At 35.7% G+C, this 25161-nt stretch overlaps 1 protein-coding gene and 1 long non-coding RNA gene across 8 annotated transcripts in view; one reads left to right on the forward strand and one right to left on the reverse strand.

The window, feature by feature from the left end:
* The window catches only part of LOC149787107 (uncharacterized), a 458590-nt gene that overhangs the window by 22567 nt on the left and 410862 nt on the right, over positions 1-25161 (forward strand). For 2 of the 7 annotated variants that reach the window (XR_016425104.1, XR_016425100.1), the window contains exon 6: positions 2002-6941. This is a non-coding gene — a long non-coding RNA (uncharacterized LOC149787107). The other 5 variants (XR_016425102.1, XR_016425103.1, XR_016425105.1 and 2 more) reach the window with 5 other exon arrangements.
* On the reverse strand, positions 6062-15269 carry LOC149787109 (uncharacterized). The gene is made up of 2 exons (XM_089977627.1): positions 15253-15269; positions 6062-11771 (listed from the first exon to the last, which is right to left on the reverse strand). Exon 2 carries the CDS (start codon positions 9032-9034, stop codon positions 8006-8008), a length of 1029 nt encoding a protein of 342 aa, XP_089833753.1. The 5' UTR covers positions 9035-11771; positions 15253-15269; the 3' UTR covers positions 6062-8005.

Consider the following 25161-nt stretch of genomic DNA (forward strand, 5'->3'; position numbering starts at 1 on the left):
TTATAATTAATTGTTTACATCTTTTTTCTTTAATTGCAGACATCAATGAATAACCATGTGATTAGTGGGAATGACCATTAGCAGTGTGCTAATTACTGTTTCTAAAACAAAATCAGATTTTTTAATGCATATTTCTAGTGTGCAGTAAATGTGATTTCCTTTCATTCAGATTAGTGTATATTTTCTTTAACTTAATGTTGTTGTTGTTGTTTTAGGGTTTAATGCCATTTTTCAGCACAAGATAGGCTATACATGGTGGCCAGTATAACTGGTGGAGGAAGAACCCAGGGAAGAACCCACCGACCCACGAGAAGCTACTGGCAGGCTTTCCCGCGAGACTCATTTTCGAGTCTGGGATCATTTGTCAGAACAATGTTTAGCATGGTCTCCAGTTGATAAAGACAGATTGTGTTCGACAAGAAAACTCACAAATAATGCTTCAGTGTTGGTAGCCTGCAGGTCTGCTGCCGATAGCTTAAAATATTCCAGAGCTGAAATCTGCAATTCTTAATTTTCCAACTTCTGCGTGTAACCGATGTGTTTTCTCACATCATCTCTGCAATGGCACACTGATTGCAAAAAGCCTGATGAATATCAATGTTTAATGGCGGAATGCATGGCTAAGTTTTGATATATTCCAAATTAAACTTCACTTTTTGAGTAATACATTTGTTTTTCCTTGCTGGTGAAGACATTTTCAAGATCTTACATGCGATGCTGAATGGTAACTCAAATCAGTGTTGGTGACGCATGCACGGAGCAAAAGTCCAGTTAGGCCCCAGTTTCTGTCTTAAGCATACGTAAAACTACTCTTATATATATAGATTAAAATAGGCTAAATTGCTTGCTACCAGGCCAACTGTACTAATCGGCTGTAGATCTACTAATATCGCAACCAGCAGTACTGGACTGTTTCAGCAACTGCAAATATCACAACTAGCGTTTAATGGGAAATTGATTATTTTATTAAAGATTTAAAATAATTGAGGATTGGAGAATTCGTGAAGTTCTGGCTTGCTGCGAGAATCCGTGAATCGCTGAAAAAGTCGTGAAATTCATGCCAAATTCGTGAGGGTTGGCAGCTATGTTATAGCCTTAAATAATCTCACATGTAACCAAAAGACTTAGCCATTAGGTCTCGGAAACGATTAATTACATATATTTGGACATCAACTTTTTATATGGAATGCAGAAAATTACTTATGCAGGTGTCCTCCATATGCACATACTAGATGGGTGACAAATTCAAAGGCTTGCCAGTCCTGCTTTATGGGAAAATTTGTTCATCAATTGATCAATTTAGCAGTGCTGATATTTACAATGACGGAATTCAGTGGCTGAAAGGTCCACATATGTTCATGTTGTCATTATAAGAGTACATCAAGAGAACACGACGCAGTAGCTGGGTGACAAGTTCAAAGACTTCAACTAGCTGCTGAGCGGTGGGAAAATGGGCTGTTATTTATAATGAATGAATTCAGAGGAAGAAAGACTCAGAGATGTCCTTGTGGTCATTATAAGAGTAATTGATGGAATGAGATTCAGAAGAGTGCTGAAGTTGCTAATGGAACAGTAGCCAATTGTAAGAGAGTGTGTCATGCTTAGTATTGTGAATAAGGCCTTTCCTTGAATTGACAAATCCAGTCTCACTCTAATAGACAAACAAGAGTTGTATGTCAGTGGTGTAAAGAATTTGGAAAATTAAACTCAAAGACTTCCACTTGGTCTTTTTACTTCGACATTTAGTCACTTCAGGTTTGCCCAATATGTTTATAGGGACTGCAACTTTCGCTGGTGGGACTCCTAGTTTTACCAAAATAGGAGTACTGGACTCCCGGTTTTACAATCCTAGTGAGACCCCAGACATCTGAATATGTTATGCTTGACAGAAGCTTCAGATTTTAGATAATGCACATTGTTGATTATTTCTCTATCCAATGTGTCATAAAAATACATCATATATTGTCAGGAGTTTTAATTATGCATTTTTTAAATTTTCAGTAAATCAAAGTAAGTCAGCTTTATACAGGCATAGGAAGAGACAAAAGTCCACAAACGAGAAATTGACAATGATGATAATCCAATGTGGGACTGTGAATATACCAATCTGGATGTCCAGTATCAGCAGACAGTAGAAGAAAGTTAGGTCCTTAACAGACAATATCTACCTCCATTCCAAGTGCTATTGATTAGAAAGTACTAAATAGCAATAACTGTGTGATAATTTATACCAGAAAGTGCTAGTAAATAGCAATGACTGCGTGATAATTTATACTAGAAAGTGCTAAATAGCAATAACTGTGATTTACAAAAAAGTGATGCATAATAATAATTGTGATACAATTTTTAAAATTTTCTAAATGAAAATATGCATTTTATTGAGAAATGTTTGAATAATACTGACTGACAGAATAGCTGTACCAGTACTGAGGCCAATCATTTATTAACTGTATCATGAATAATGTGCCAAGAATATTGTGAACAAAGATGAAAAACACTGTCACAATTCAGGTGTTAATGGTGGAAAAGCTTTGCTTGATGATTTAGGTTGAATGGTGTAAAAGCTTTGTTTGATTCAGGTGTGAATGGTAGAAAAGCTTTGTTTGATTCAGGAGTGAATGGTAGAAAAGCTTTGCTTGATGATTTAGGTGTGAATGGTGGAAAAGCTTTGCTTGATTCAGGTGTGAATGGTGGAAAAGCTTTTCTTGATGTTTTTTGTGTGAATGAAGAAAATGCTTTGATGATTCTGATGCAAAAGGAGAATCGAAAAAGTAGAAAACAGTGTAATGAACTACTGAGAACTCGAATACCAAAACATCGATTGGCTAAACATCAATATTAAATCAAAATTAGTTGTATATAGGGCACTTCATGACCAAAATGTGGACTGGACTTCCAATGAGGTACGACCAAGAAATGTGATCCGTTGTAAACCAGATTTAATGGCATGTGCTATGGTATAACAATGAAAGTGCCATCTACTGAAAAATATTGTTACTACCCCTTGCAATGATAGCCTCCATAAACTTTTCTTGATCTATTGGGTCTGACCACCATTGTTAAATTTCATAGTGATCAATAATTTTCAGCTGGAAGTTTATCATTGATATCTAGGGTGAAGGTCACTCATCAATCAGGCAGACTCTAGTTATCTTGTTAATTTTAAAAACATTTTAACGTATCGACTATATCATGCAAAGGAAATGGGATCTAAGCACCTTTTCCAAGAAACACCAAGGCAGCCAACCTGGACAGGCCTGGGCGACTTCAAACCGGCTACCCTTGGATTATGAGCCCACTGATCTACCAATTCATAAAACTATCTAAAAGCACATTACTATTAAAGTTTAGAAGATTTTTTTTTAAGACCAATAAATGAACCTTCATGACTACGTTGGCACACCACTTTGTTTAGGTTTTCTTAGCCATGCATTTCTTTTCAATATCTTTTTTTGGGGGCACCAGACAGATGCCCCCCCATCCTAATTTAATAAATTATTTTATGTGTTTTTGTGTTTCCCCAGATTTGTTGTATTGTGTTATTTCATCGTTTTTGTAACGCGAATTAGGATTTCGTGTATTTTTCCATCCCTAGTGTATCTCTGATAGTGATTTCAATTATCCTCTCGGGTTACTTCCCCTAGTTTGCTTTTTCTGTGACCTTGCTAGGGTCTCCTACATCCCGTGTTTGTTATATGTTTGTGCTATAGGTTATGTATGCTGTATTGTGTTATTGTTGGGATAGCTTTTACGTCAAATTCTTTTAGTGTATCAGTTTTCCTAATATATTCCGTGTTTACAATACATCGGAAGATTGTTAAATTTTGAATTTGGAAGATCGGTGATATCCCCTTAATGTTTTGAATCTTATTGATTCTTATGAATGCATTTAATTCACCTTTCTTTATGAGACGAGACTGAGCTCCAGGAGGGGTTCATATTTTTTTTATGTTTCTCCCCACTGGAGCAGGTCTATCTTTTAATTATAATTGTTCCAAAATTTTGTCACAATAGTGGTGGTTGATAATGATTTAAAAAAAAAAAAAAAAAATTAATTTAAGTTTGCAATCCAAAATTCCGATTGCATAAATTTTTAAAATTTGAAAAATAAATTTCTTTTCACATGAAATATTTGTTAGTGTAAGAGGATAAAAGGATAGATATTCATTTTATATTTTTCTAATTTATATTATCTCAAGAGGGGTCTTTTCCAGACTCTTACATGGGCCTGTTCACTTCGCGAAGCGCCATGTGACATAGCCCCATGGCATCATTATCTGTACTTTCCCTCTTGAAATCTTTTCTAAGCTAAAATTTAATTGGGCCACAAATTTTTATAGTATTAACTATAAAACCTGAAATTTTGTATAAAGTTTGTTTGTTAAAATCACCATCAAGATATAATATACATTGTGGTTTAAAGTTACTATTTTTAATAATTTCATCTACTATATTTTTCCTAGCGTTTTGTGTTTCCCTACAATTTAAAATAACGTCTTTTATTAAATGTACCTATTTTGCACAGTGGACATTTTGGCGGTACTCTGACCATATGCCGTCTCGCTGCAGCCTCTCCTGTCAACCACGCATCATGCATGTATTTGAAGGCGAGGCTTTGTATTTTCAAAGAACCTAGTTGCGACCAGTGCCCCCATGCCCTTTTCCAGTTAACATATAAGTTTTCTCTTTCCACTTTACATTGTATATTTTTGGTAATGCCATTCCGAATCCATTTATATGCGAGTTTTTCGTCCAGGTCCCAAAATTCTTTTTTATCCCTATATTTCATTAATAAATCTTTTATGCTTTTAAATTTCCTAGGAGTTTCTAATAGTTTCATAACTTTATTGTTTTTATATATACCCTCCCTGTTCCATAAAACGAAACCAAACCAATATATGTAAATCCCTTCCCAAGGTAATTTCGGGTCGTCATTCAGTTGTTTAAATCTATTTAAAATATTTGTAATTTTTAAAATTATGGGACTTGGTATCCCTATCCCCCCCCCCCCAATTCTCTTGCTTTGTACAGAGTTTCTTTTATTACATAGTGTAGTTTAAAGTCCCATATGTAGTTAATTATAATTTTATCTATATTATTAAGTATTATCTTACTTATGTTGGTGGACTTCATTATATAGCTAAGGTTTACATACATGTATGTTTTGGCCATTTGGGCCCGTTCCATTAGAAATAGCGGCGTAAGTGCCCAGATATCAACATTCCGTTTTATCTCGCTTTCCATTTTTTTACAGTTATCCTTCTCTTCGTTTTTTCCAAAGCAAACCCCAAGTGCTTTAACGGTATCTTTAAATGCATGGGCTGGTATGGTTGAATGCCTACCACGCCAGTTACCTATCTCTAATATTTCCGTTTTGTCCTGATTTATTTTAGATCCCGACACTTGTCCAAATTTTTCATATTCCTTTATTAGGTGCACAAAGGATTTCAGATCATATAAAAAGTTGGTGCAATCATCTGCATGTTGTAGCATTTTCACTTCATCTGTAATGTTTGGAACTTTTATACCTTTAATTTCTTTGTTTAGTTTTATGCTAATACTTAGCATTTCGATTGCTATTACATTGATAGTGGGCACCCTTGCCACACTGATCTTTTTATGTCAAATTGTTCTGTCATTGCTCCGTTATTTTGTACTCTAGATGTTATATTATTATATAGTATTTTAGTCCATTTTCAGAAAGATTCTCTGAAACCAAGTTTTTCTAAGACTTTCTGTATATAGTTATGCTCAATTCTATCAAAGGCTTTTTCCTGATCAAAAAGTACCATGGCAGCTTTTTGTCCCTTATTTTGTAAATAGTCTATTATTGCGGTTATGTTTAAAATGTTGCTTTGTATATCCCTATTTTTGGGCCCACAAGTATGATTTATATTAATTATATCCCCTATCCCCTTTTTTAGCCTATTACTTAAAATCGTACTCAATATCTTATAGTCTGTGTTAAGGAGGGAGATGGGCCTACAGTTTTTCAGATCTTCTCTGTCCCCTTTTCCTTTAGATATTAAAATAATGATCCCTTCTTTCATTGTTCCTGATATTTCCTTATTTTTTAAAAATATATTATTATATAACCATTCGAGAATGGGCAACAACTCTCCACAAAATGTCATATAGAATTCTGCAGAGAGTCCATCTCCTCCTGGCGATTTTCCCTTATTCATTGTTTTTATACTTTCTAAAATTTCCTCTTGTGTGATAAAATCATCACAGATTTGTTTAAAATCATGGTTAATTTTCTCACAGGGAATTTTTTCTAAATAATCATCAATTTCACTCTCTGCTATATTTTGTGATTCATAAAGTGTGGCATAATAGTTTTTAATATGTTTCATAATTTCCTCTTTTTCTGTTATTGTTGCTGTTGTTGTTGTTGTTGTGTTGATTTTAATTTTATCTAGAGTTTTATCTCCCCCCATTCTTTTCTCCTCCCTTTTATACAGCCCCTCTGCTTTTTTATATATCCCCATATATTTTCCTGCCTGATTTCCCTACCCCTGCTTTCTATTTTAGTTATTTCTTCCAATCTGTTTTTTTAAATTGGTCTCTGTATCATTAGTGTTTAGTTTTTGCAGTTGGTATCTAATCGCTTCCCTTTCCACTTTTAGTTTCTTACTTTTTAAATTAGTGTTCTATCGCCAATTTTTTAAATTTGACTTTTAATTTTTCCCATTCTAACATTATATCTATATTTTCCCTACTTTTAAGTTTATCTGTCTCCTTTTTGGTATTTTGTATAAAATCTGTATCTTTTAGGATCGAGTTATTTAGCATCCACCTTCCTTGCCCCCATTTTATTCAAGTTTTAATTGTTATAGTCATATTTATAAGTTTGTGATCAGATATTTTAAAATCAGTTATATTAGTTTCTCTGTGTACATTTTTATCATAATTATTGCAATAAAATTTATCTAAATGGCTTCCTTTATTTATTTTATAATCAAAAGTAAATTGTTTCCTTAATAAATTTTGTACTCTATAAACATCTATCAATTTGTACTTTTTTTATAAAATATTCCATATCTGGTTTAATCCTAATGTCATTTGGTGCCAGCTTTCCCTCCCTATCTATGTTTTCTCCCACCCAATTAAAATCACCCCCTATAATCAGGTTTTCTGTAGCATATTTCTCAATATATTTATTTAAATGTTCTAAAAAAACTTTCTTCTGTTCCCTGTTAGTTGGCATATATATATTATGTGCATTTCTTCAATTATAATATGTATCATTGTACCTTTAAAAAACCCATCTACTTCTACTCTATCCCATGATAATCCCCTTTTATTTTTAATTAAAATTGCCACCCCCCCTTTAATATCTGTATGTTCATAATCACTAATTAGTAAAATACCATCCAGGTGACTTTCAAATGTTACTTTTATGTTATCTTTAAACCCATTGTGAGTTTCTTGTATAAACAACACGTCATAATTTAAGTCTTTCGGAAATTTGAATAATTTATCTATATTAATACCATTTACATTAACAGACAGGAGTTGCAAGTTTTTTCCTTCCATTCCTGTCTCTTACCAGGGTGTTGATTTTTGTTTACATTAATTTACAAGTATGATTTAACAATATAATTTTAAATATAATTTATGTGCTTAGTTGTGAATTTTCGGGGTGGGGGGGCACTGGTTTCCCTACCTGCCTCTGATGAAATTATACTGTCTAAGGTTTCTATTGCACTTGTGACCGTTGTTTGGATCGTGCTTTCCATTTCTGTGTTGTAAGTTTGTATAGATTCCATTGTTGTTTCTTTGTGTCCGGTGTCTTCCTCTATTTCTGTGTCATTTTCTGTGTCAGTTTCTGATTCAGTCTGCCCCTTTGCTTCCCCCTCGCTTTCGTTTCCTGGGTCTTCTTCTTCTTGTATTTCTTGTATTTCTACTTCTGTGCTTTTCTTTCCATTTGTTCTTTTTGTTTCGTGATAGTGATTTTTCCTGAGGTGATATTACATCCGAGTTTCTTTTCGCCCTCCTCCTCTTAGACATCGGCGTCGACGTCAGGCGGGGTCTCTATCTGGAGGCTATCTTCTAGTTGTGTGTTTTCTTCTCCTAGAACATTAAACCTGTTTCTTGTTACTATCTCCTCGTCATTTTGCATGCCTGCTTTTGTGGTTTTATTTGGACTCGGGTAGCCCTCCCACTCTAGGGTCCTGTGTCCTCCTATTTTCGTAATGTCGAGGTCAGAGAGGGTTTGTATTCCTTCTTCTTTTTCCTTTTCCTCCCTGATTTGCTTTATCAGGTTTAAAATTTCGTCCTGTTGTTGTTGTTGTTGTTGTTGCTGTTGGGGTGGAGTTTTCTGCCCTTGGCCTGCCGCTTTGCTGGCATAGGTATTCTCCTGTTGTTTTGGTCTTTCTATTCCCCCGTGGCAGTCTCTGGGACCGTGCCCATTTTGGTGGCACAGGGGGCAAACTCTATCCAGTTCGCTCCCCCTGTACCAGGTTTTTAGACGGAAGCCCAGAACGTAGAGGAAGATCGGGATTTTCTTAGCGTCTTCCCGACTTACATAGATGAGTCTGTTTCCAGACTTTATGGGGGCAAATCCCCATACCGTCGCCATTTTGTGCGTCACAACTGTTACTCCTGTTTTCTTTTTAAGTTTCTCCACCAGCTCCTGGCTGTTTACTTCCATGGGAAGCCCCATTACACTGACTTCTGTTAGTCTTGGTTCCATGGTCCTGATGAATGGTGCTGTCTTGTAAACCCTGGCTATCATCCCCTTTATATTAAGATCTTCTTCTTTCAGTAAAGGTTCCCCTCCTTTCGGGTAGACTACGTACTTGCTTAATCCGCCGTTTTGTAAGGCTTCGATCTTGCCTATGTCTACTCCCATAGTGTGGAGCCCCATTAATACTTCACTTTGTCTTGGTGGGTTGGTGGCACCATCAAAGTCGATGGTTTGGCACCCAGCCGGGTGATTGACAATCATTCTGTTGTCTTCATACACTGTATGGAAATACTGACGGATCTTGGATCTGACTGGGGCGGTTTGTCCTTCTTCTTGGTCCATTTTTGGTCTTTTTGTGCAAAATATTGTATGTGGGTTGCACACTACTATTAATGCAAAATAAATCTTCCCTATTTGATTTCGTTGTTTTAGATCCGGTCAACTCCCTCTAATTTTGTCTAACTCTTACAGAAATACTACTAATATACTAATTTGTGAAACAAGAAGTGCAATAAACGCTGTTTGCAACAACAAATAAGGTGAATTCAACTCACTCTGTACAGTCGCATATAATCCCAGCCAGGATTAATATCATGCAACAGTGCGGAATAATTGAAAGTGTTATAATAAATACAAAGATAAATTGTATACTAAACTACAATAGGTATTAGTATGAAACAAAATATCCCTTTCTACCTCTCCTCAAAGTTCAATCAATGGTATATCCTAGGTTTGCTTTGTACGCGCCATTGCTATAACTGACTGTACTTCTCAACAAGGAGTGTAAGAATCTTTTCAATATGAACAACTGCATTTCCTTTTACAATCAAAACTATTTAACCATATCAAGGTTGCACCTAGGATTTAGTAAATCTGGGAATAGTTGAAAAAACGGAGCCATTTGGGTCATAGTTGAGACCTCTCATTAGGGCATGATAAAGCAATTAAAAATGAAAGCAGAACAAATGTGTTATAATGAATCCCTTTTTTCAACTATTGCTAAAATGTGAAAAATATATCCTGATATTTTCACAGGTGAAAATATTGAGATTTTTCCCATGATGCAATTGAGTTCTTAGACTACTTTTTAAAACAAGAGTTACTCCCCTTGCATTTTGTATACAATTTTTCTTCTGCTTAGAAGAAATATGACACAAGGTGATGATTTGGTTCCCTTCGGATTAGATATGGATGTAGAAGTAGATGAAATACTTTAAAGTGTTGATTTTAATGTAATGGAATCAACTGAAGATGCAACTGTAAAGCAAAGCTCATGGTTTAGAAAACTGAGGCAAAAGTGAATTTTTTTGTTCAAAGATTAGGAAAATAAGAACATAAGGATCAAAACAGAAAATGATGAGAAACTGTTTGGGGGTGCTCACCAGTTAATTTGAACATTTGAGAGAGTGACGTAGGTAAGGTGAAGTTGTTTGCATTTGTAACATGCAAAATGGAGATAATATTGGCATACCTCTATGTTACTTTTATGTAATGTGGCTGACATTTCTTTGGATACTGTACTTGTGGAAATTGTACATGATCTAAGCACACAGGACAACAAAATGGATGCTCCCCTGTGCTTGACAAGTTTACCAGAATTAATCAAAAGTACACTAACTTTAGCAATTATGAAAATAGGGAAAACGAATTTTGCTGAAGTAGACAATAGCATTTACTGAAAGTGAAATGAACAAAGTACAAAATATCTGAAAAGTAAAAAAAGTTATCAGCTCTTTTTTCTACAATTTACCTCTGAAGTCCAGGAAGTGAAAATGACCATGAGCTAGCAGTTTTTTTTAAACGAGCACATCTTAAGTGAGCCCAAGCTGTATACTCTAGAACCTAAATTACACCCATCAATCATATATCAAAATAAAGGGAATTAAAAGTTCTTTTGATAGCACCTAAGATATACAAAGTCTTTATTATATAACCAGTGAAGAAATCATGGGAAATTCTAACCCTATGCAAAATATGAAACTGTAGAGCACCACCTTAAAGAACCAATGAAAATGTGTTGTCAACTTATAAAAAAAATTGTCATATTCTGTATTCAATTTCAAAGATTTTGATATATTATACATGGTATTTACTTCCAAAATGACAACCACATAATTAATTTACTATACCCCTCTGAAGTAGCTCGATTGTAGTTTCATGACGTCAAAACTGTATTCTAACGTTACTAGGAAATGCTGTAATTTGTACATGAAAGAAAGATATTCAAGAGTAAAATACATATGAATTAATTGTTTTATTTTTCAATTCCAACATTAAATGATGTATTCTGATCATTTCTCAAGTTGCATACTATACTTTAGTCATGTTTACATTTAAATCAAGAAAGAAAAGTGGGGAAAAGTCCATATAGTTTGAGACAATAGTGCAAAAATTGTCCAGCATTGGATTAATAAAAATAAGTCCTTGATGCTATAACTTCATAACAGTAGACAAAAATGTATATTTTTGGTAAATAATTACTTTTTCTTTGTTACTAGTAACCTAATTTAAATCCCTACCAATGCTTTGTATGCCAAAGAATTGAAATGAAAAGTCAGGGAGAATTAACTCCTGGTGAGACCATTCCATGGACAATGAATGTGATTGCTGATAACATACACAATTGATTACAATGAAAATGAAATAAGTTTACTGCATTATATGGTCAAACAAATTAAAAACCTCCAAACAGGCAGACTTTTATACATTGGGGGGGGGGGGGGTTCTTCCTAACAATTTCAAGCCCCAGCCTGACAATGATGTCACAGCCTGTCTAAGATCCATCACAACCAAGAACAATTGGTAACCATGACGTCACTGATACTACATCAACGTACATTAGCTACTTCCTAAGAAAACATGGCTGCAGGAAGACCTAAGAAAAGAGCAAAGCATTCACAACAGTGCACACAATAGAGCCAACCATGGAACTATGGTGCACAGATGGCCAAGAGTGACCAACCAGGATCTAGGTTGCAATCTGGCTCTGCATCTCCATTAATAAAGCGGCCAAGATTATAAGTTTATGAAGAATCACTATCATCTTGTGGCCCAAATCAAGTGCCATCCAAGTTTTGCCCTGAAAAGGACAGAAAAAATTAAGAAAACTTCATTGTTGGGTCACATGAGGAGGCAACCGGTGTGGACAACATCAATGGAAATATAATAATTAACATACAAAAACTTAATATTATATTGGAAAAGTTGCACATAATGCATGATTGAAATGGAAGTTGCAAGCGATACAGTCCACAGATGTATGCAAGCAAAACTCAAGGACTATGTGCTTTTTTGACCATTAAATGTACAAACTGCAATCTTCAGGAAGCAGAACAGGCTGCCTTTCCAGAAAAGTGCCCTGGACAGAGAAAGAGAGGCCCAGTCATGGGAAATTTAAATGAGATGTTGGCACTTTCTTGCTACAAGACCAAAGTTGGAGTGACTGATCTAAGATTTATCATATCATGTCTGAACATTCAACCTCCTTCTTCTGGCTACTTATACAAGAAACTTAATGAACTGTCTAGTACTATAATAACTGTCAATGAATATGCTTTAGTGGCAAATCAAAAATTTGTTCATGAGGTTAATCAGTTAACATACAAAGGCATTCATGTACAGACAGACAGACACTGCATACAACCACAGACCAGAGTGGGGGGGGGGAATCTGCCACACAGTCTGTGGCTATAGTCATGGAACAATCCACAAGTAGATAACTTCCCCTCTGTGTGTCCATTGCAAACAAATTATGTGGGGAAAGAACATGCATACACTTAAACTGCAAAAAAATCATCGCACAGAAGACTTGATGTCCTCTACAGAAACCAAATTAGCAAAGGCAAATTTAAATAAGCTTGAACTGTTAAATATACTAAAGATTGATTCTCTAACTTGTGATGCAAGCACTCAGCTTGAAAAGACTGTCCGGGAACATTCGGCTAAGGTTCAGAGACCCATACAACAATTTACATGCTATGTGCATGCAATGCGCACACTTCAAAAACGTGTTAAAAATGTACATTTAATTGGTCCCTTCCCTGGTAAGGACGAACAACTCTTTCAACAAAAATTGGCAACTGCTATCAGGAGAAGAGTACATTTTGAGCTTGTACACATACATCATTTCAGTTCTGAAGAAGCATTTATGGCAAAGGCAAGGGCAGCTGTCCAAAATATTATCTAATGTTTCAATCATAAGCATGGAAATTGTCGAAAAACATCTTTAGTCTGCCTTGCCCATTTAGCATCCTATTCATCAAAATTTCTGCCATATGGTAAACAATTAACTCTTTCTTCTGATATTTAAAAGCTTGAATCGGTACAAAGACATTTTGTCTCGGAAGTTAAGCTGAGTAAAATTTCACGCCTTCTAAACACAAATAAATGTGAAAGCTTGCACAATAGGATTTTTACATATGCACCTAAGACATCAGTATTGAGCAGAAATTTTGATGCATTATGTCATTCAGCCCTTTATAGCTCTGTGTATGGTACAGGAAAGTCTACACTCATACTGGCCAAGTCTCGTGGAATTGTTTCTAATAAATCTGATCCAGTATTTCAGCACGTGGTAGAACGAGATCAAAGAACAGTAAAAGATAGGGAGAGGAAATCGAGTCGTCAATATAAGTATAGACGCTACATCAAATGCAAACAAAAATGCAACAGAAAACTTATAAAAAATTCAATATTTGCCAATTCAATAAATAATTTTATAACCAATGAACATTCATACACATTAAACCAGTTAAATTAACACCATTTAACCAATATTAAATTTACCTGACTATCACAGTACACACCTCCCATAGCCCCTAAGGCCTTGGCATTCACCATTGGCTTTACATGATTTTCTAGCCATGTTTACTCTTTTTGGTTCAAGTGATAAATGATCAGGATTTATACATGTTTTTGTATGGCATCTATGCGATACCTCACACTGAGATGGTAGTGAGTTTACCATAGTTTCTACATAAAACTTTAGTCGGTGAGACAAAACAGTCTTTCTTTTCCCACGAAAGGTTACATAAATTATTCCATAACCATGTCGGTCATGTGAGCCTGTCCAAATGTGACACTTCCTGGTGACTTGTGGATGTCGAGCTAAAGCTCTTCTAAATGTAATTAATTCTTGATCTGTTAATTTACTGTTAAATATTTGTGACATATCAAGACCATATGATACAATAGAATTTTTTATCTGAAAATATAAAAAATATTAAACACCATGACAATGAATTTTGTTGTGTTTTATTTTACATCTTTGTCCAGATAGTTTTATTTGACAATTAAAAACAAGAAAAAATACCCATATTATTACCAGTTCAAAGAATAACTGATAGCGTCGTCCTTGAGAAAGGTGAAATTAATGCAATATTTTTTAAAAACAAGTACACACAGAGGTTTCTAATTGCCATTAGTCAATGCCAAATTGTGTACAATGCCAAGGGACCTAACTCTTCTCAAGCCTACCTGCAACCTCTTAATTAAAGCATATTTTGGAATGAAAGACACATTTACGTTCGAAAATTTAGTGAATATAAACTAAATGAGCCAATATTAATACAAACAGCAATAAATATATCTCCATAGGTATACACCCTAATGCTCTTTATGGGGGCGCTCAACAGTTAATTTGAATTTTTGAGAGAATGACGTAGGTAAGGTGAAGTTGTTTGCATTTGTAACATGCACAATGGAGATAATGTTGGCATACCTCTATGTTACTTTTATGTAATGTGGCTGACATTTTTTTGGATACTGTACTTGTGGAAACTGTACATGATCTAAGCACACGGTACAACAAAATGGATGCTCCCCTGTGCTTGACAAATTAACCAGAATTAATCAAAAGTACACTAACTTTAGCAATTATAAAAATAGGGAAAACGAATTTTGCTTAAGTAGACAACAGCATTTACTGAAAGTGCAATTTCTACAATTTACCTCTTAAGTCCAGGAAGTGAAAATGACCATGCGGAGCTAGCAGTTTTTTTAAACGAGCACATCTTAAGTGAGCCCAAGCTGTATACTCTAGAACCTAAATTACATCCATCAATCATATATCAAAATAAAGGGAATTAAACGTTCTTTTAACAGTACCTAAGATATACAAAGTCTTTATCATATATCCAGTATAACCAGTGAAGAAATCATGGTAAATTCTAACCCTATGCAAAATACGAAACTGTAGAGCGCCACCTTTGCAACATACCTAAAGTAGATTGGGGAAGTCAGGAACATGATATTGATCCCTCCTTCTAAATGACCATACTGAGATGTTCTGGCTGTCCAAAGGAAAAATGAAACTGAATTTCAGCCAACAACTCTAAGGAGCTTTCTTTTCTAGGCATATGAGAAAGAAAATTATGGATTTTCCTTGTGAATGATATTCAATTTAGCAAATGTAGTGAAGTGCTTAAACTAACAATAAAACAACTGACTGGGATGGGAAAAGGAAATCTCCCAAATGCAGCACAGCTTATTACTGATGCAGAAACTGAAGCTTTGTATCAGTGTGAACAACTAGAAACTGGCCTGGTGAAAGGCAATTTTACCTTGGCGTAGCAGCTTGAGCAGCAGAGGAGGGGAACAGACCACTTAAGGGAAGGGTCACCCTTGTTATACAAAAAAAATAGTGACCCTTCATAGAGGTCAAATACCATGTCTACGATTATTGTTTGTCCCCAACATAATTGTAGACGAGCCTCCTCTGCTGCTCAATCTTCATCTGAATCTTGGGAATCTTGGGAATCTTCATCTGAATCCTGGGAATTTGTTTTATGTTTCAAGTAATATTCAAGTTCTGATGGTGGTTTTTCTATTTTTGGATTTATTTTTTTCTTTTTCTGTAATATATCATCAAACTTCTGTATCGATCTCCACCGCAATTTTTGCAAATCTGATATAATCCTCTAACGCCGTTGTTACATCCAACACATCTTCGTGGACCAGCATGAGGGTTTTTCTTTATAAGATAATTATGTTTTTTGCAATATTCTCCACTGCAGCTACTGAACAAGTTGCAACGGTCATCAAAGAAGATCTTCTTCCGGTATCAAAACAAACTGCGGCGCAGACTGAAAAAATAGCAAGAAGAACTAAACAGACAAAAAGGATTTTACGAGACCTTCCAACTAATATAGCTGCAGCTCAACCTCCATATGTCGGTGAAGAAATACTTGAAGGTATTGGAAAACTTCGTACTGAGATAGGTGATATGAAAGATCGTGAATTAATAAAACCAGAAGAAGAGGTACACGATGAAAGGGAAATGATTATGCTGAATAATAAATTTACCAGTTCGGGTATCAGATTCATAAGAGAAATTAGGGATGTTGATACGTTATCAAAACTTGCAGCAGAAAGTAAGGATAAAAAAGAACAACTTTTAAAGCCTGAATATAGTTCCGCTCGTATTAGTAATCCCGAAATCTGGTATAAATGGATATATCGTATATATTTTAATAAAGATAGAGTTTATTCCAATGATGAAGTATATAATGATTATCGCAGAAACATAGACATGTATCTTGCACAAAAAGAATCAAAAGTATCATCACAATCTCTCAGAACAATAAGTGAGGAAGAAGAAGAAGTATCACCCTCAACATTATTTAAGAAAAAATCTCCCTTAAGACTATTTAAGAAATCAGAAGAAGAAGGAGCAACGGGAAGTGGTCTGGGAAATAATTTTGTTTGTCCTAATAATATCCTCAATGACGTGTCACGGTTAGAAGTTCTCATAGGGGGAAAACGTGCAGGAAATAACTTAACAGAAATAACCAATGAAATATCTGATATTTGTCGAAGATTATTTCAAGGTGGTATTATGGATCGCAGCATTTATCGTTCACTTATTGATGAAATTGCTGATGATTATCACAGTGACTAAACAATTAATCAATCAGTATATAAAAATGATTATACATACTGCTCAACGTGGACCGATCATGGTCAGGGTAGTAAACTCACGACTGCCAAATTACAAAGTAATTTACGGAGATGGACTTGGTGATGTTATTCAGGGTTTATTTAGAAGGATGGCTCCAAAAGCAATACCGATTGTAAAACAATTAAGTATGAAGGCTATTGAGGCTATTCGTGAAAAAGCTCCTGGTGCAATTGTCAATGTTGCTGGTAGGGCGTTCTCGGCGATCAAAGATAGACTAGCACGATTAATAAGACGAAAACAACAACCACCAGTGAAACTGGCAAGTACTGAGGTTATGCCAGCAAATGTCAGTAAAATAATAAATCAGGCTGCAAATCAAAAACTAGCGGAATTATCTGAGGAAGCAGAAAAAAATATAACAGCGAATTTAATAGCGGGAAGCGGTCTTCGTCGACGATGATTATCATTTGGAAAAATGGTAATTACAATAAAATGTTTAAACGCATGTCCGACCCAGCATTTGACATGGATGCACCGGTCCTCAAAGATGAATCAGTGCGTGATTATCAATTTTATTCCTATGACGCAAGACAACCAAATCAGTGGGGGAGAATCGAATTACAGGTTCATGATACAAGTAGATATTTCTTGCCCGCTGAGGCGTTTATTGAAATAGAGGGTAGAATTGTAACAAATGTTGTAGCTAATACGCCATATGCTGCTAATTTGCGTGTTGGTTTTGTCAACAACGGGATTATGGCACTGTTTGATAGCGCCACATACATGATTGATGGAAAAAATATTGAATCAATTCAGAAGGATGTCGATGTTGCTACAACAATAATTGGTCTAGCCAGATATTCTGATGATTACACAAGATCAGCCGGTCCAACAATGATGTTTGCTAAGGATATTACTGACAGCGCTGATCATGTTCAATATACTAAGTTACGAGCACCACAAAATGTTTCAGTTGTTAATCAACCGGTTGACTTTGAGCACGAAGATAGACCAGGTGGTGAATTTGATGTTATAAAAAGTGTTAATGCGACTTACAACCTGGGATTTGCAACACGCCGAGCAGCGTTGTCAGGAAATGATAGAAATTTTTCATGTGCAATTCCGTTATCTCACATCTTTGGATTTTGCAGAAATGTTAGAAAGGTCATCTTTGGAGCTAAACACACAATTGTGCTCGTAAGAAAAAGTAATGATAATGATGCAATCTGGCGAGGTGCTGATGTCGCTGAGGGTAAAGTAAATATATCAAAGCTTTCATTGTGGATGCCAGTAATGATTCCATCTATTATTGAAGAACAAAAATTACTATCTTTTATGGATCAAGGCGGTAAATCATTGATATCATGGTTAACAGCAACCACAGATGCTATTCAAAGTTCTGTTAATGGTTTATTTACATGGAATATAGCATCACAACAGGGTGTTTCTGCACCGAGACATATTTTTATTGCGCTGCAAGATAATGCTCGGACGAGTAATCAAGAACGTTCACATATGATATTTGACAACCTTGAAGTTAATGAAGTTTCCTTGCGGATAAATGGACATCAAGAACCGGCTGAGGATATATTGTTAAATTTTGATCAAAATCACGTAGCGCGTGCATATCATCGTTTGATGTCATTCATGGGGCGTGATCAAAACGTAGATACTGGGCTGCAAATATCACAGTTAGATTTTACAAAACTATATCAGATTTATTACTTTTCGTTGGAACATCTTGATTTATCCAAACAATCTGTCGTTGATATACACTTTCGAGCTCGTGTTACTAACCCTCCTCCTGATATAGCTGGTCCACCACTTGTTCGCGGCGCCTACAAAGCAATCGCGGTTATTCTCAGCGATAAAGCCATGTTACTTGACGGTGGTAGTGGTCGAATGAGAGTCGTTGATGCACCAGTGGAAAATCTTTAATCGTGTTATTTAAAAACACGAGTATTATCATAAAATGCCATATCAACACGTTAGTGTCAGTCTGACTCACGGTCAGATTAAAAACCTTCAATCAAATTCAGCAAAAAAACTGCGGAATGAAAATATCACTAAAGCGTGATCAGATCACGGGTGGTCAAAATAAGCTATCATTATCAGAACGCCAGCTTAAACATTTCAACGACGCTAAACAATCAAAAACAGGCGTCACACTCAATCTCTCTGCGGGTGCGGTTAAAGACTCAATTAAAACAGGCGGTATATTTCCACTTCTTGCGGCTATTCCAGCGTTAATAGCTGCTGCCGCACCAGCCGTAGCAAAGGCAGCCGCGTTAGGTGCTGTTGGAACAGCTGCTGGAATGGCTCTAAAGAAAGCAACAGGGCAAGGATACAAAAAAAGGGACGCGGCTTAAGATTGCCAGGATCTCGTTGGGGAAGAGGTCTAAGGCTTCCACGTTAGACGTTCCAGCATCAAATTTTGATTTACTTGATGCCGCTAAACGATTAAAAATATCTGCCTTTAGAGGTGTTTTCATGCGAGATCAATTACCAAAACAACCAAACAAACTCGAAACAGGTATTATCTCGACGAACGTTCCGGACCTGGTACTCATTGGGTATCATACGCGGTTGATCCACGTGGAATCGTTTATTTTGATTCATACGGGTTAGCTCCGCCTGTTGAATTTATCAAGTATGTTGCACCACTTCACGCAACAACCAAAGTTTGGTATTCAACGCTACCCACACAAACAATGACAGATCCGCCAATATGCGGCCGTGAAGTAATTAATGTACTCGATGCTACATCAAAATCATCCAGGCCGCCACATAAAGTCGTGCATGATTATACAAGCAACCGATTCGTTTTAAACAACAGGTCTTATTATAATGGTTGATATTTACGGAAGATCTTCCTCACGTGTTAAGAAAAAGCCCAGCGACGTTGATCTATCGAAGTACGCGACTAAGGATGACCTCGCTGATATTATGAACCTGGCTGGAGTTGACCCAGATGAGGTTGTTATTTTTCAGGATCGACATGGTAAACTAAAAAGCAGCAATATCAAATGGAATGATATAATTCGACGAGTACTTGGTACAGTTACGGATAATATACCCGTGTTTACTGACAGTGGCAGAATCAGGGATTCAAGTATATCGTTTACGACCATCAGAAATCAAATTACGGCAGCTGCTGCTAATCGCGTAAAAAATACCGGTGACACAATGACAGGTGAACTTAGCATGAACGGAAATAAAATAGTAGTTTTAGGAGATCCAACATCCGGTGAAGATGCTGCAACGAAAAATTATGTTGATACCGTAGATGGTAAATTATCCACGCTGAGAGCCGAGTATGATGTTCACGTAGGCGCTTTTGGAAGATTTCGAAGAAATTTTCAAAAAACCGACGAATCCATAGATAAATTCTTCGGTACTCCGCACGCCGTTGACATAAATCTCGTTGATATCAAAACTAACCTAGACACGATCAAACGAACACAGCAAGACATCGTAGCGGGAATTCCTGAAATCGTTAATAAAACAAGTCTGATTAAAATCCCAGCCGGAATAACTTCCGGGCATATTACCAACATCGTATGCACGGTATCATCGGGATTTGCAACATGGTCGCAGCAAAATAATACTATCAAATATACTGCAACAGTCACTGGCGTGTACAGGCTGTCTGTGTTTAGTGCTGCAAAATTTGAAATATTTACAACGTTTCCATGGCGTCATTCCACCGACAGATTTTCCGGGGTTGTATCTGTTATATTAAATAGCGGAACCGAAGAAATATTTATTCTGGAAGCAGCTGATAAGAAATTAACCGCAACATCCTTCTGGTGGTGTTTGGAATTTGTAGCTGGAACACCTCAATTGGTTACGGCATAAAATATAATGAGTGCTATCGACGTTCAAGGATTTAGGTACAATCAAGCGCGTGAATGGCAGGCAGCGTTGAAAGATCGAGTCGAACAATATACAGTAAAAATAAAAAAGTATCAACGACGATTAGTTATCATCGACGTTGTTGTTTATTCGGTATCCACTGTTGTTGCCGGAAGCGGAATAATATTATCCGCGGTAACAATGATGGCACCAGTAGCTGTGACTATTTGTGTTTGTGCAACTACGACAATTGCAGGTGTGCTTAATATCGTTGCAAAAAAAATATGTACTTGCACGAACGAAAAATTATCCGATTACAAGATAAAATTACACACAGCAACTGTCGCATACACGAGGTTATCCTCGTTGTTATCAGCGAGTCTCAATGATGGAATTATATCCGATTTTGAGTTTTCAATGATGATCAGCGTATACAATTGCGCTGGTATTAAAGGTACGAGTATCAATAATGACGGAATTACTACAGCAGATCGTGACAAACACAACCCCGCACAAGACCACGATGATCTCGCTAAGTTCGATTAATCCTGAATTTAACATCAATTTTCCAACAGCAATTCGCGCGAATGAAATTGCACTAGCACAATTACGAGTATATTACAGCTGGCCAAACATCAGATCGAGATCATTTAATGGTACACCAGCAAATAATTCGCTTGTGCTTGCTGATAAAAACAAACCCGATGGAACACCTGACTGGGTTGTTGTTGGAATACCAACTGGTAGTTATGAGGTCGAACAAATCAGTGATGAATTTGCTCGTAGAATAAAATCAATAACAGGAAAAGAAGCAAAAATATCAATTAATGTTCATGAGCCGACGCTGTCCTCGACGATTGAAATAAACTCGCCTGATTATGCCGTTGATATTTATCAATCCACGATAAGATCCGTGCTAGGCTGGCCTGAAATATCACCACCGACAACACAGATACCACCAGAACCGAAAAAGTCTGATTATGTCACGGATAGGCAATCATATCATGAAATTAATCCATCATACCGGGAACGACTACGTATTTTAAAAAATAAATCACTGCTTAGCTCATTTATGTTTTTCGATGGTACTGAGGCGTGGACTTTTATAAATTCTGGGGAAACAGGAAATGTTTTTGGTCTTCATCGAAGTAGTATTGTTGAATATTTTCAGGAAATCAATCAAGAATGTAAAAAACAACTAGATCAACTAAATCAATATTTTAACGAACATATTTTTGACATATCAGCGTCATCACGTGAAAAAATCATCACGCGTGTGGAAATATTAAATCAGCTTATATCAGATATGGAATATTTTAATGACCGAATAGTTCAAGCTATGGTTAGTTTAAAAATTGCTGAAATATCTGATGCAAAAAGATGGTTGGATAAATATAAATTAACAGAAGCCGATGTACCAAATTTTAAATTTCCCGGGTATAGTGTAGTTGAGTTAAGAAAATCTGTCAATGATGTCATTGATGAGTTCTTTCCTAAAATACTTGGTGCATGGACAAAAATAACCCCACCAGCAACTGTTCTCAGACATAATAATGATTCACTCGGCGGCGGTAGGCACATATCTCCGGGAATCGTTAATATAACATCGACGATCGCGGTTAATCTAGTTTGTGACGTAATCGAAGGCAGTTATCAAACAGATCTTGGAAAATCAAATCAGGCTCAACAAGGATACATCCTATACACGTTCACACCACAAGTCCCCCCTGGCGATTTGATCGTGCAAGTACCAACCAATTCTGTCTATCTACGTACACATAATCAGTATTTGTCACGAATAAATTTCAAACTCACAGACCACCTTAATCGCTTAATTGACCTACGTGGAGAAGAGCTTGTAATAAATCTGTATGTAAAGTCGTAGAAAGATCCAGCACGTGAGGGTTTTTATACACTTGAAAACGCGCGTTTTCACAAAACATAGAACAATTTAGCCACGGAAACGAGGATTTCTTATTAACACAATGAACTCCGTCGAGAGAGATAGATCAGGCACAAAGTCGATCAACTATTCCAGAATGAATAAAATAAGGAGTGGATTAAGAAATATTTTATTTTATTTTATTTCATCAGAAATATTTTATTTTCTGAATTTCAGTGAAAAATCAACAAATTTCGTTGTTTTAGTCGATTTGTCAGGAAAAATTTGTCAAATTACAGTTTTTCGTCAGGTCAAACCTCAAGCGGTTCTCTAATTGATTTATCGATAAATCGTCAAAAACCCTCATTTTTTTCGAAAACTACCAGAAAAATTAACAAAAATCGCATGAAAAATCTCATTTTTTGAGCTAATTTTACTGATTTTTGACGATTTATCGATAAATCAATTAGAGAACCGCTTGAGGTTTGACCCGAATGATAATGGAAAATTCATCAATTTTCACTGACAAATGTTGAAATATTTTATTTTTTTTCTGAAAATTTGATCATTTTACATAAATCTGAGTACCGACTAACCCATCAATTTCAGAAATAAATAATAATTCAGAATAAATAATAATAATTCAGAATAAATAAATAAAATAATTCAGAAAAAAATAAATAAAATAATTCAGAAAAAAAATAAATAATAAATCTGACTACCAACTAACCCATCAAAATTACAAAATTGATTGGTTTGCATGATTCAGAGTACCAACCAACCCATCAGTTTCAGAAATAAATAATAATTCAGAATAAATAAAATAATAATTCAGAAATAAAATAATAAATCTAAGTACCAACTAACCCATCAAAGATCTCAGTCATCTTCAAAATTACTACTTTGGACGGGGTTACTCGCTAACATAATTTTTCTTAATAGTCTTATGCGAGTACTAATTGTTTTCTTTTCCTCGTACTCGTGGGATAACAGCGATCTAATTTTTTCAACTGCGGCAGAGAGAGGAACGAATTCCTTCACCTGATTATCTTCTACGGTAGCTAGCGACTGAAACATAGCTGCCTGAATCCGCTTTATGAACTTATATTGAGATGATAGAACGTACTTATTTTCATTCTTAAGCTCTTCTAACGTTTCAAAATCAGATATTATTTTTTCAGGATTTAGTTCATCAGATATATTAATTCTGTTTTCCTCTAGTTTTTTTGATGGCAGAAATAATGTCTTCGATATTTTCATGGTTCATTATATAATATATAAATCTTTAAAATAAAAAAAGATATCCCTAGAACCCCTATCGAGTCTTTAGCGAGTTCGTCGGGATGTTTCAAGGACAGTACAAATATATAATGAAAGACAGTACAGCCAAGAACTCATAGATTGCCATCGCATTCTATCAAGTTCACCAGGCACATGAAATATTCCTTCTACGAGAGCTTCTAACCCGTCAAACAACGGTCTAGGGGCACAAGAAGGGGGACGGCACAAACATATATTATGAATGAACCTCTATTCGAGTCTTTTAGCAGGTTCAGTAAATATGTAATGAACGAATGAATGTAATGAGATGTAATGAATGAAATATATATAATGAAATGAACGAGGCCATTTTCTCCGCTCAACAGAACCACCTACCCCAATAATCAACCCGTGGGTGGTACAAAACATGTATCAACCACCGGTGATACGTGGTTTGGATGGTTTTGAGAGCGGAGAGAGGCTGGCGGTGCCCCAATTAATTATAAAAATCGCTAATATGCGTAACCACCGACCAGTTGTCAGTCATGGGATTCGATCCTGGACCGCGAGCGTCACAGTCCAATTCGATACGGATTGAGCTATCAAATCTTATTACAAACATATGTTTCGGAAGTTAATATATAGCTACAGCAATTCTGAATTCAAGAAATACGTTTTCACCAAACAAGTTAGATTTATAAAAGCTGGACCACGCCATCTAACTGTTAGATGTTTTCATTCTTCCTATAATATAACTGTTAGATGTTTTCATTCTTCCTATAGTATAACTGTTAGATGTTTTCATTCTTCCTATGACTATACGGGATTTTCAATCCTCTCTATGTCTGTTCTATGGAGAAATATATATTACGAGATTTCCCACTCGTAAATCTGTATCGTGGTCAAGGGAGTATTTAGTTGTTAATATTACTCGATAAAAAAAAAGTAACCACACATACGCACACACATACGTATACAAATATATTTTGCTCTGAACAAGGAAAATGCAATTGATTTTTAATTCCAAACACTATATACATGTATTTCTGTAATTGAGTAAATACATGCAGGATCCCTGTACTGTTAACCCGCCACGATCGATACATACTAGACGCTGGATTCTACATTCAGTAAGCTGGCATATAAATGTCGGTTTTCTGTAGTTTGGATGTAATGTATATGCTGTGTTGTTCTAAATGTTTCACGAATAGAACAGAAAAATACACGAACTGCATATTTTTGTAAGTTAAAAACCGAAATAATTATGACCATAAAATTACCTCCCTTTCATGAGTCAAAAATAAGTAGTGTATGGGGGAAAATCTGTGACATAAATTAAAAAAATTAATTCGAGGTGGTAATGATAATTATCGATATCGGAAGATAATTTTTTGCTTATATTTTTTCGAGAAAGCGGTTTTATATATATTTTCTGCTACTTTTTGTACTGAATGCGGGGTAATATCAAAATATTTTGCAGCTGAATGCATCGAACGAAATATAATTTCTTCGCCAGTTTCTGTGTTTGTAGCCTTGATCACCCTTCTAGAAACTGTCTTACATCTTCCAGTATTA

The sequence above is a fragment of the Sinohyriopsis cumingii genome, chromosome 12 (genome assembly GCF_028554795.1).
Source record: "Sinohyriopsis cumingii isolate HCF-2022 chromosome 12, ASM2855479v2, whole genome shotgun sequence".
Classification (NCBI taxonomy): domain Eukaryota; kingdom Metazoa; phylum Mollusca; class Bivalvia; order Unionida; family Unionidae; genus Sinohyriopsis; species Sinohyriopsis cumingii.

What these genes read in the sequence shown, in the direction of transcription:
- LOC149787109 (XM_089977627.1), bottom strand. Translation starts at nt 9,034, where the DNA reads ATGGACCAAGAAGAAGGACAAACCGCCCCAGTCAGATCCAAGATCCGT.